This window comes from Heteronotia binoei, chromosome 7 (genome assembly GCF_032191835.1).
Source record: "Heteronotia binoei isolate CCM8104 ecotype False Entrance Well chromosome 7, APGP_CSIRO_Hbin_v1, whole genome shotgun sequence".
NCBI classification, from domain to species: Eukaryota; Metazoa; Chordata; class Lepidosauria; order Squamata; family Gekkonidae; genus Heteronotia; species Heteronotia binoei.
The window spans coordinates 109,818,172-109,828,668 of NC_083229.1; the positions used below are offsets into that span (position 1 = coordinate 109,818,172).

The 10,497-nt window shown below is 41.4% G+C and overlaps 1 protein-coding gene across 3 annotated transcripts in view; it reads left to right on the top strand.

The window, feature by feature from the left end:
- DSP (desmoplakin) overlaps window positions 1–10,497 on the top strand; it is a 63,311-nt gene that overhangs the window by 41,729 nt on the left and 11,085 nt on the right. For all 3 annotated transcript variants that reach the window (XM_060244201.1, XM_060244202.1, XM_060244203.1), the window contains exons 16-22: window positions 2,871–3,037; window positions 4,791–4,929; window positions 5,344–5,537; window positions 6,557–6,719; window positions 8,036–8,119; window positions 9,932–10,039; window positions 10,194–10,292. In XM_060244201.1, coding sequence (XP_060100184.1) covers window positions 2,871–3,037; window positions 4,791–4,929; window positions 5,344–5,537; window positions 6,557–6,719; window positions 8,036–8,119; window positions 9,932–10,039; window positions 10,194–10,292 — 954 coding nt within the window. The remainder of the gene's footprint in view (window positions 1–2,870; window positions 3,038–4,790; window positions 4,930–5,343; window positions 5,538–6,556; window positions 6,720–8,035; window positions 8,120–9,931; window positions 10,040–10,193; window positions 10,293–10,497) is intronic.

Below are 10,497 nucleotides of genomic sequence, written 5' to 3' on the forward strand. Positions count from 1 at the left end.
TCCCTTTGCTTGGTGGCTTTAAGGACAAACAACATGGTTTAAGAGAGACAAGGTTAATCTTTTTCCTCTTGGGAGACATTAGTTTCAGCTGATTTTTAGAAGAAAGGGTCAGCAATGATACGGTATGGTTTTCCATGCAAAGACTCCCCACTCCAAGAATGCAGTTGCGCTCATCTTTGGAGGCAGATGCAGGCCAGTACAATCCCATGCAGCTCTGCTGTCAAGGGGAGGGATGGTGGCTCAGTGGTAGAGCATCTGCTTGGTAAGCAAAAGGTCCCAGGTTCAATCCCTGGCATCTCCAACTAAGAAGGGTCCAGGCAAATAGGTGTGAAAAACCTCAGCTTGAGACCATGGAGAGCCGCTGCCAGTCTGAGAAGACAATACTGACTTTGATGGACCCAGGGTCTGATTCAGTATAAGGCAGCTTCATATATACATATACATATCTAATCTTATCTATCTAATCTTATCTATTTTATCTATCCTCCCTCTCTCCCCCTCTCTCTCCCTCTCTCTCTTCCTCATTCTGCCCTACATAGGTGTTGGTAGGGAGAAACAATATGGGTTGGATCCAGCATTGCATGCAGGAAAATGTACTTGATAGAAGCAATAGCACAAGAACTACAGCAACACCGAGTACATTAATATAATTCTGCATGAAATAATATACATAAAGAGCAATGGAGTAAAGGTGGTTTGCATGATCTTCTTTGATTTTTTTTTTTTAAATGTGTGATTAAAATTACCCTGCACTGTGATTTGTGTAGAATCACAGAGTTGGAAGGGGCCCTACAGGCCATCTGGTCCAAACCCCCTCTCAGTGCAGGATCAGCCTAGAGCATCCCTAACCAAGTGGATAGAATTTATAGAAATGTGTAAGCGGAAAATATAGGAGGGATATGGCTGCTTTCGTTTAATGCAAGCTGACAGCAAGAAGTAATTATAGCAGTTCCTCTTGTACAAGGACCGTTCTGCATATGTAATTTTGTGGACTCCATCCCATCATATTGAAAGAGTAAAACAAGAGCACTGACTTCTTGTACGTTTTGGAGCCAGTTTAAAGTGCTGGCTTCAGCTTTTAGGGCCTTAAATAGCCTCAGCTCTGTTTATAATAATAATAATAATAATACTTTTTATTTATATCCCGCCCTCCCCGCCGAAGCAGGCTCAGGGCGGCTGATAAATGCATCAATAACCTTTTCCTAAATTAAGTTCAGAAGATACCCTGATTAAGGGTTCATCTCTCAGTCAAGCCAACTGGGTTTGCCAACTGCCCAGTTTTCTACTAGTGTGACTGGGGTTTTCTCCTTCTGGTCAGTTGCCACATGAGGGTGGTTATTTTTCGCTCTCCAAATATTGGTGAGAATAGGGATAGACTGCTTTTGAAGTCTTTGGCAAAGGAAATTACTGTGCTTTGCCATTAAGACCTTTGCAGCATTAGACTTGCAGCCAGCTTGAACTTCCATTTTCAGCCCAAGCTTTTCTGTACCTCAAAAGTAGCTTATCTGAACACTGAAACCATCTTTGGCTGCCTCTTTCTGCTCCCCTTTCCTGCCTGGTATGTTCTCCACCAGAGTGAGTGAGCTGTGCATTTTAGATGATTTTTCTATTGGCTCTGTTTTTTAACATCTCATCTCTGTTCCTAAACACACAGTCTGTGCCCCTGTGATCTCACTGAGCTCCACTAATCTGATCTTAATCCTGGGTGGGATCTGGGCCAGGGACCACCCATTGCCATACTTGTACCCAGGGATGGAATTCTAGCAGGAGCTCCTTTGCATATTAGGCCACACACCCCTGATGTAGCCAATCCTCCAAGAGCTTAGAAGGCTGTTTTTTGTAAGCTCTTGGAGGATTGGCTACATCTGGAGGGGTGTGTATGCAAAGGAGCTCCTGCTAGAATTCCACCCCTGCTTGTGCCTTCCAAGAGCTGGCAACCCTACACATAGTAGGTCCTTCTCTGCAGATGTCCAAGGGGTTTGGAATTGTGGGGCTGTGTTGGCTCCGTCTTTGCAGACAGTCTCTTGATGGGGGAAAACCTTCATATTTCTGTCACTAAATTTGTTCACAGTCTGTATTTCTGTTGTTGTTCCTATCTGGTTTTAACTATAGTAGAAATTTTTATGCTGTTGATTGATGTTTAATTGTCCCCCTCCCTCCTGTTGAAAAAACTGGACACTGTTTATGTGTTATGTTGTATGCAGTGTTCCCTCTGAGCTGAGTTAGTGTGAGCTAGCTCAGTTTTTTAGCCTCCAGCTCACACATTTTACAGACCTGCTGTCAGCTGGACACCATCGAGTCTTAGGAGTGAACCTCCAGCTAGCATTTCAGTCTTTCCCAGCTCACCTTAACCATTGGACTACTGCATCCAGGCATTGGGATAGTGCCAAGAGCCCTGATGTTTTTCTAACAGGAGGAAGAGCTGAGAGACATCAGCATATTGATGGCACCCAACTCCTAACAATCTCAGCAAGAGGGTGCATATATATATTCAGGAGTGGAATTCTAGCAGGGTACAAGTCTCTTTTTTGTAAGCTCTTGAAGGATTGGCTACATCAGGGGTGTGTGGCCTAATATATAAAGGAGCTCCTGCTAAAATTCCACCCCTGTATATGTTTAAAAACATCTGAGAGAGGATCGAACCCTGGGAGACCCCATGATTCAGGTCTCGTCAGGAAGACTCCTCTTTCCTGATAGCCCTCTGAGAGCATCCCTGGAGGAACAAGGGTGGTGCCCCTTTACCCCCAGGGAAGCAAAGCAAATGATCAGGAAAAGTAGTTTATAAGTTCATCAACAAAGTTTTCAGTGGCAGATTATTCATCTGATCATAATGTATCACAGTTACTGAGTATCTGTCTTTCTTTTCTTAGGGCATACAGAATGAGTCCCAGTCCTTGGCTGATGCCCTTAACCGGCAAAAGGATTACCTTCCTAACTTTAGAGGCACTGAAAAATACATCTATTTGCAATCAGAAATCAGTGCTTTGTTTCAGAAACTTGAAAATATTAATGGGGTCTCCGCTGGTTATTTGGACAGGTAAGAAAAGTGGCATCTGTAGCAATTCGTATTGCAGAAATTTGCTTCAGTAATAAAAAAAATTATTGATAATATTGTCAAGAAATTTACAAGTGGAAAATATCCGGAACTATGTAGTCTATGCTAGGTATCCCCAGGCCTTAGATTCAGTGGGAGCTCACAGGAGCGCAGCTCCTGAATCTTTCTGACAGTTCCACCTCCTCCTTCCTATCTTGTCCATTGAATAGTAGGCGCAGCTGCATAACAATCCCTGGATGAGCTCCACCACCTTTTCCCCTACAAAACGACCCCTGGGTGTCCCCAACATGCCCCTGGACATATGGTGCTCTGTGACATTTTTCCTGGTGGCCACCAAGTGTTTTTAGAAAGTGGGTGGAGCCAGATGGCACTTTTGCCAACCAGAGCTTCTGATTGGCTGTTGAAGATCTGATTGGCTGTGCAGTTTTTTAAAAAATGGTTGCTTTGGGAACAGCTGCTACCACAGCACAAGGGTCTTCTTAGCTGCATAACTAAATGTAAGCAAGAAATGTTTTTAAACAGTATGTTCCTTTTAAAAGGCATCCCGTCAAACAGTTTCTGCCTGAAATGTCGATGAGTTACTTTTTCAGTTATGCAAAACCTCATGCCCTGACGTTGGTTTTTTTTTTTTTTCAATCAATGGTTTATAAAAGTCTGGGACTATTTTATATTTGATAAAATTGCTGAAAATATTAATGAATCAGAAAGCAGTCCTACTTCCTACCTAGAAAAATGGCTTCCATTTTTGGAGAAAGATCAAACCATCTCATTGTTGAGCTAATCTAGACAATCGCATCCTTCACTCAATGTTTTAGCCCACTTCCGACTTGATTATTATTATTTATAGATTATAAACTGGTTGTATTTTTAAATTATAACTATATATTCTTTTTTTAAAGAAGAAGAAAAATGTCCTGACATTTTGTGCTTGTCTCCTCCTGTGGTGGCCATTTTGGGGGTTGCTCCCCCCACCCTGTCTCAGAATTCCAGAGGTGCTCCTAGGCTGCAAATAGTTGGGGATCACTGGTCTGTACTAAGAACCCCCAAGCTCTAAACAAAGGAAATCCGTTTTTTCTTTAACAAAATAAGCCATACAGAAAACTATCATTTATGTAGACCGTCCCTAGTTTTCCATAAACATTACTGTGTCTTTGAGGTCTTTATTTCTGTTTGGAGTATGTTTTGCTTCCTTTTGTGGTTGATTTGATGTTACACTGGTTTATATCTGGCATAAAAATTTGTGTTTTAATGTGCAGGAAAATACACTGGACATAAATGCAGGGCTTTTTTGGTAGAAAAAACGTAGCAAGGACTCATTTGCATGTTAGACCAAACCTCCTGACACCAAGCCAGCCAGAACTGGGTTCCTGTGCGTTCCTGCTTTAAAAAAAAAAAAGCCCTGCGTAAATGTAATATCAAATTGAGCACTAGAAGGAGCAAAACATATGCCGAACCTCCCCCTCTCCCAAAAAAGAACAGGAACGTAGAAGTGAGAAAAATGAGTGTGGAAAAGCCCATAGTCTCATGAGTTATGGAAAAAAATATTGCTGAGATGACATATAGTAATTTGCTGCCTTCCTTCTACTGGGGGCTCTGGGAAAAGTGAACTAATTTAGGCTTTCCCCCCCTCATGCTTGAATTTTGTATATATGATAGCTTTTTTGATTCCTTTAACTGATAAAACTATGATGGATTATAAACTGCTTGTAATTTAAAATGGAACCGTTTGCTGCAGTTTAAGGGCACTGAAATCATTGCTCCAGAGCATTCTCCAGACAGAAGACATGATCCGCGTGTTTGAAGTCAGGCTGACAGAGGAGGACACCCTTTCATTGGATCCTGACAAAGTGGAAGCATACCGGGCTAACCTGAAAGTGAGAGTGAACCTAAAATAAATAAAATCAATCCGGGATTAAGCCATGATTTCGTCACCCATTTAACATTTACATTGTTTTTATTATCTGTTTAATTTTTGTATTAGTTTTTCTTAAATTAGCAACTGTATCAGTAATTTGCAGACATGGCTTTTGAGTATAAAATGTTGTCAAGGAAACCATAAAGTTTCTATTCATCATGTAAATTGGTCCATAACGCAAATTAAGAAATGTTAAGGAGTAAATTTGGTTTCTTGTGTGGAAAAAAAATCCTGTTTGTTTTTTTGTAAATGTGCTGTATAAATAGACTTGATTGTGTGCAATATAGACCACCCTCTGTGTTGTTACTGTCTGCAGATTCCCAAAAGCTGGTTTAATTTTTTTAAAACTGTATTTGTTGTTGTTTGTTTCCAGAAAATGAAAGCAGACCTTAGTTTGAAAAAAACATTGCTTGGCACTTTGGAAACGGAGCTGCAGAAGGTCCTGCAGATTCACTCTCAGTCTTCCCAGGCATATGCACTCTACGACTTGGATCTTGGGAAGTACAGCGAAAAAGTTGGCCAGCTGACAGACCGTTGGCAAAGGGTGGAGAAACAGATGGACGATAGGTTGGTCTGTGTTTTCTAAAGGTTGTCCTCAGTCTTCTCCCACCATCAGTGGCGTTTCTACTAGAGCTTTAGTTGCCTGATTGCATGCTTTTTTTGTTGCCTGACTAGCCAATGAGCAGACCAGGATTTATGAGGAAGTGACTTTTGAAGCTGTTTCGAATCAAAAGTTTGAAATTGAGCAGAGCGTTCCAAAGCAGAGTTGCACTGTTTTAAGCAGATTGATTTCAGGGAACTTGGGTGTAACTCTGCCAAGGAATGCAGTGTAAATTTCTGCTACAAATTTGGTCCCACAGAATTCCCTCTGAATGGTTCCCAAGGTGAGTTTTGAGTTTTTGCCTTGTGATCCTAAGGCTGGATTTTTAATGGCATGCCTTCAAGTACTTCCTGTAAATTTAGAGATAGAGAATGAAGCTGATTCTTAAAACTGACAAAGACCATGCATTCGTGAAAATACTTTGCAATTTTGGAGTAATTGTTGCATGTTGTGGAACTTGTATGCTAAGTGGAGAGGTGAAGGCTAGTTGCAAGAGGAATATTGTTTTATTTAGAGCAGGGGTGGCCAAACTTGCTTAACATAAGAGCCACATAGAATAAACATCAGATGTTTGAGAGCTGTGAGGGAGGGAGGAAAATAAATGAGGAGGCAGGAGGAAGAGAGAGATGGAAAGAAAACAATTTTAAATGCATTCTCTAAGCCGCCAGCTGGCTTGGCTTGGAGAAGTGATTTAAAGGAAGAAATGCCTTCTCCCAGCTGGCTGATGGGGTGAGGGGGGCTTTGAGAGCCGCATGGTGTGTGTGAAAGGGCCACATGTGACTCTCAAGCCACGATTTGGCTACCCTTGGTTTAGAGGAGGGGTCTGGGTGTGGGCCAAGAACTCAGTCCCTGGGATTTCAGTAGCAGGGATGGGAAAGGCCTCTTCCTTGTATCTTGGAGAGCCTCTAGGCTAAATATGATATGACTCAGCATAATGCAGTTTCATGTGTTCATACTTTTTTGGGGGGTTTTGCATGCTTTGCAGAACTTGGGATTTGGAAAAACAGGTGAAACAGCTGAGAACCTATCGAGATCTTTACCAAGCTCTCAATAAATGGATCTGTGATGCAAGGCGCCGGCAAGACACCATTGAAACCATGAAGCTTGGAGATGTCAGCACGGTCATGCGATACCTGCAGGAACAGAAGGTATTGTTCGGCCCTGAATAAATTGGAAATGTTTTCCAAAGAGAACTGACTCCTGTGAAATTGTTTCTACTGACCAAACCAGAAATCAGTGAAGACTCAGGAATCAGACAAGGTCTTGTCACAGTCCCAGTAGAGGCACTTCTGAGGCCACTGTTGTAGTTAAGAGCACAAGCTAGGAGTCTGGTAGTGTAACCTTAAACAGAATTACATCTTTTTTTTTCAGTTTTCGAATACTTTATTAAAGTTTTTTTGATAGTTACAAGATGCAAAGTTCAGTATTCAAAATTCAAGCTAAGCATAGACAGGCAGCATGAACATATATCATTGCACAATAATAAAAAACGAAAGTATATACAGATATATAGAAAACAGGGATACAAAATCAAAGTATCAGTTGACAAGCCAAAAGTATATCATGATGTAATCCACTAGGGCTTGCATCATTACCAGAAACTTTTGCGATAAAAGGTCGCCAGAATTACATCCTTGCTAAATCCATTGAAGTCAATGGGTGTAGAAGGGGGTGTAAATCTGTTTAGGATTGCATGGTTATAAAACCTACTTCAAAGCTCAGTTAAGCTCACCTTTTATTTAGGCTTTAAGCAGCATCTATGTCATTGGTACAGTTTTGATGTAATGTCCAAACTGTGGCTTGAACACTGGCCTTGAGCCTTGGGTTTTGACACTCTTTCCTCTGCTTTGTACTCTTCTCTTCGCATACTCCAGTTTCCTGTCCCTGATTTACAAATATCATAATTTGCGCGCTGTCCAAATCTGTCCAGTGGTGATTTCGGCCAACCATGCTTTGCATCCAAACTAAACTGGGAAACCCATTTCACATTAGTTCTGATTTACCGAGAAACTGTAGTATGGAAACCAGAGTTTGGTTTTGGATGTCATGGCAAACTCTGACCCCCCCAAGTCATTTTATGACTCTGAGGACTCTGGGGAGGGACAGTGGCTCAGTGGTAGAGCATCTGCTTGGGAAGCAGAAGGTCCCAGGTTCAATCCCTGGCATCTCCAAAAAAGGGTCCAGGTGTGAAAAACCTCAGCTTGAGACCCCGGAGAGCTGCTGCCAGTCTGAGAAGACAGTACTGACTTTGATGGACCAAGGGTCTGATTCAGTAGAAGGCAGCTTCATATGTTCATATGATTTTGTACATGCTTCTCATACGTCTTTCATTCAAGCTCTGCAGATGAGATTTAGTAGTCCACAATAGAACAAGCTGATAGATGCTTGCTATTCTCCTGAGCTGGTAGACATCAAGACTGTTGGAACTGATAGAATTCATGTGTCTTTTGTCTTTTTTTGACAGACCTTACATGGTGAAATAACAAGCAAACGGGACAAAGTGGAAGAGGTGGTCAAGAATTCAGAGGTGTGCTCGGCAGCAATCAAGGTATAGTTATTTATTTTTACAATTTATTTTAACTTCCAAGGCTCATCCAGAAAGATTTGCTTTGTCCCAGGTTAAACTTGTCCTAGTCTTCCATACTTGTTTTTCAACACAGTAAGTTTATTTAACTTGCACAGTCAAGCCAGTAACACATGATCTCCCACTGAAGTTCACTGTATTTCTGAAAAGTTATATATGGCAATCTGGCTGGCTCAAAATCTTCAGTGTGCATTTGGAAAAGCGTAAATGCTTATCACAGTTCAGCAAAGCAAGAGCGTATGGAAGGCATTTTTAATTATGACTTGACTTAGGTGTTTTAATGGTGCTTTCCTCTCCAGTAGGGATCCAAAACAGCTTACAAAAAGGCAATTGAATAAATAATATTTAAACATTTTAAAATTTAAAAAATTAAAACAACAACAAAAGGAGTGCAATCAACTACATCTTGCAGTAGTCCTGGATACACTGCGCCAGCTCATTCAGAGTCACAGGAGAGCCACAAAGAGCCAAGGACCAAGATCTCGGTGCTTTTTGCCAAAAAGCCTTGTGTTGCTGGCCATGCCCACCTTTACTAGAAAGGGAAAACAGAAACTTAAGCCTGGATTTCATACAGCTGACAAAGATGTACCCAACGGTTCTCCCTTCTGAAGCTGTGCCAAGGTCAAGGAAATGCACACCTCAAATCATATTATAATGTTTTGGTTCTGAACCCGCTTCTGATACACCTTCTATTCAGATTGCGATCTTGAGCAGATTTACTGGAAAATAAATTTGTTTATATGAAGTGGGTCTTAACTTACAAGTAAATATGTTTGAATCACTCTGTCGTTCATATCTACCAAATATACTGTTTTTCTGTGGGGCTCTCCTAATGGGAAACTTTGAGACACATCATTTACTTATATTTGAGTCTAGTAACATCTCAGAGACCAAAGAGATTTTGGGGGTATAATCTGTTGAGAGTCAAATCACCTTTCATCAGATACTTTGACTTTTGAAGGCTTATCTTCTCCCTCCTCCCCCACCTCCGCCGAAATCTTGTTATACTCTAAGGTTCTACTGGACTGAAATCTAGCAGTTCTACTGCATACCAACACGGCTATAGTCCTGAAACATTATTTGTCATCAATCTGGTCTCAGAGAGACCTTGCCTGTCTTCCGCCATTAAAATATTTTGGCTTCTTAAATATTTTCATGTAAGGTGAAGAATAAAGTAGCTCTCTTCAGCTGTTCCTCAATGCCACCATACCTCTTTTTTTTCTTTGTGTCCTTTGTAACCAGCTTTCCCCTCCACTTTACTGGCTTTTTTTTCTTTATTAGCTCAGTACAAATGCACAAAGGCAGATCAAACACAAAATATACATGGGGATAAAACAAAAACAAAACAGCAGATGTATAGTGCTCTCTTCCTGTTTTCATTGACTAAGCAGTTTGAATATGACAGGAAACCTTTTCCCACCCTAGGACCCGCCCTCCTTTCCTCAAACCCATAACAATAAATTCCAACCTCCCAACAGGAGAGGGGGGGGGAAGCCAAACTAAGACGCCTTCCTCCCCCATGAACTCCCTATCCCGACAGGTCACAAACTGCCTTCCCCCCCTCGGTGGTGGTCCACCCCCAATTTCCCCAACATAAGAAGAGAACAGTTCCAACAGCCCGATTCTGATCTGAGCTGAGAAAAAGGAGACTGTGTCTAGGGAACACACTTTACTGGCTTTTAAAGGAGAGTATTGCCTGCCTTTGCTTCTGAAAAATGAGATCAGGAGAAAATAGTAACGGCTCATGCAGAATTGTACTTTCCTCTTCTTCTACAGGATTATGAACTCCAGGCCGCAGCCTATTGCTCAGGGCTGGAAACGTTACTGAACATTCCTATTAAGAGGAGCTTGGTCCAGTCTCCTTCTGGGTTAATTCTGCAAGAGGTACCTTGCCTTCTCTATTGTTACATTTGTGACCCCTTTCTTGGGAAAAAATTCTTAATTATAAAATCTTTCAAAATCCTGTTGATTAAGGCTAAAAATGATGTTTAAACTAGGCTTACATTTGGTGTCTGTCCTTTCCCCCCCTTTCCCATAGGCTGCAGAGATTCAGTCTCGGTACATTGAGCTTCTGACAAGATCAGGAGACTATTACAAGTTCTTGAGTGAAATGTTGAAGAACATGGAGGATTTAAAGGTAATCCACCTCTTTCCGTGTCTTAGTTTCCAGCTTCAAAAGATCTTACCTGCCATGACTTGTTTCCTGTATTCATTGTTGCAGCTGTGCATTATGTAATTGCCTCATTGTACCGTGCCTAGACGTTTTAATAGCTTCATCAATAGTACTTCTATAAAATAATCATAAATAGCATTCAAAGATTGTTGGCTAGAACAGGAGTCCC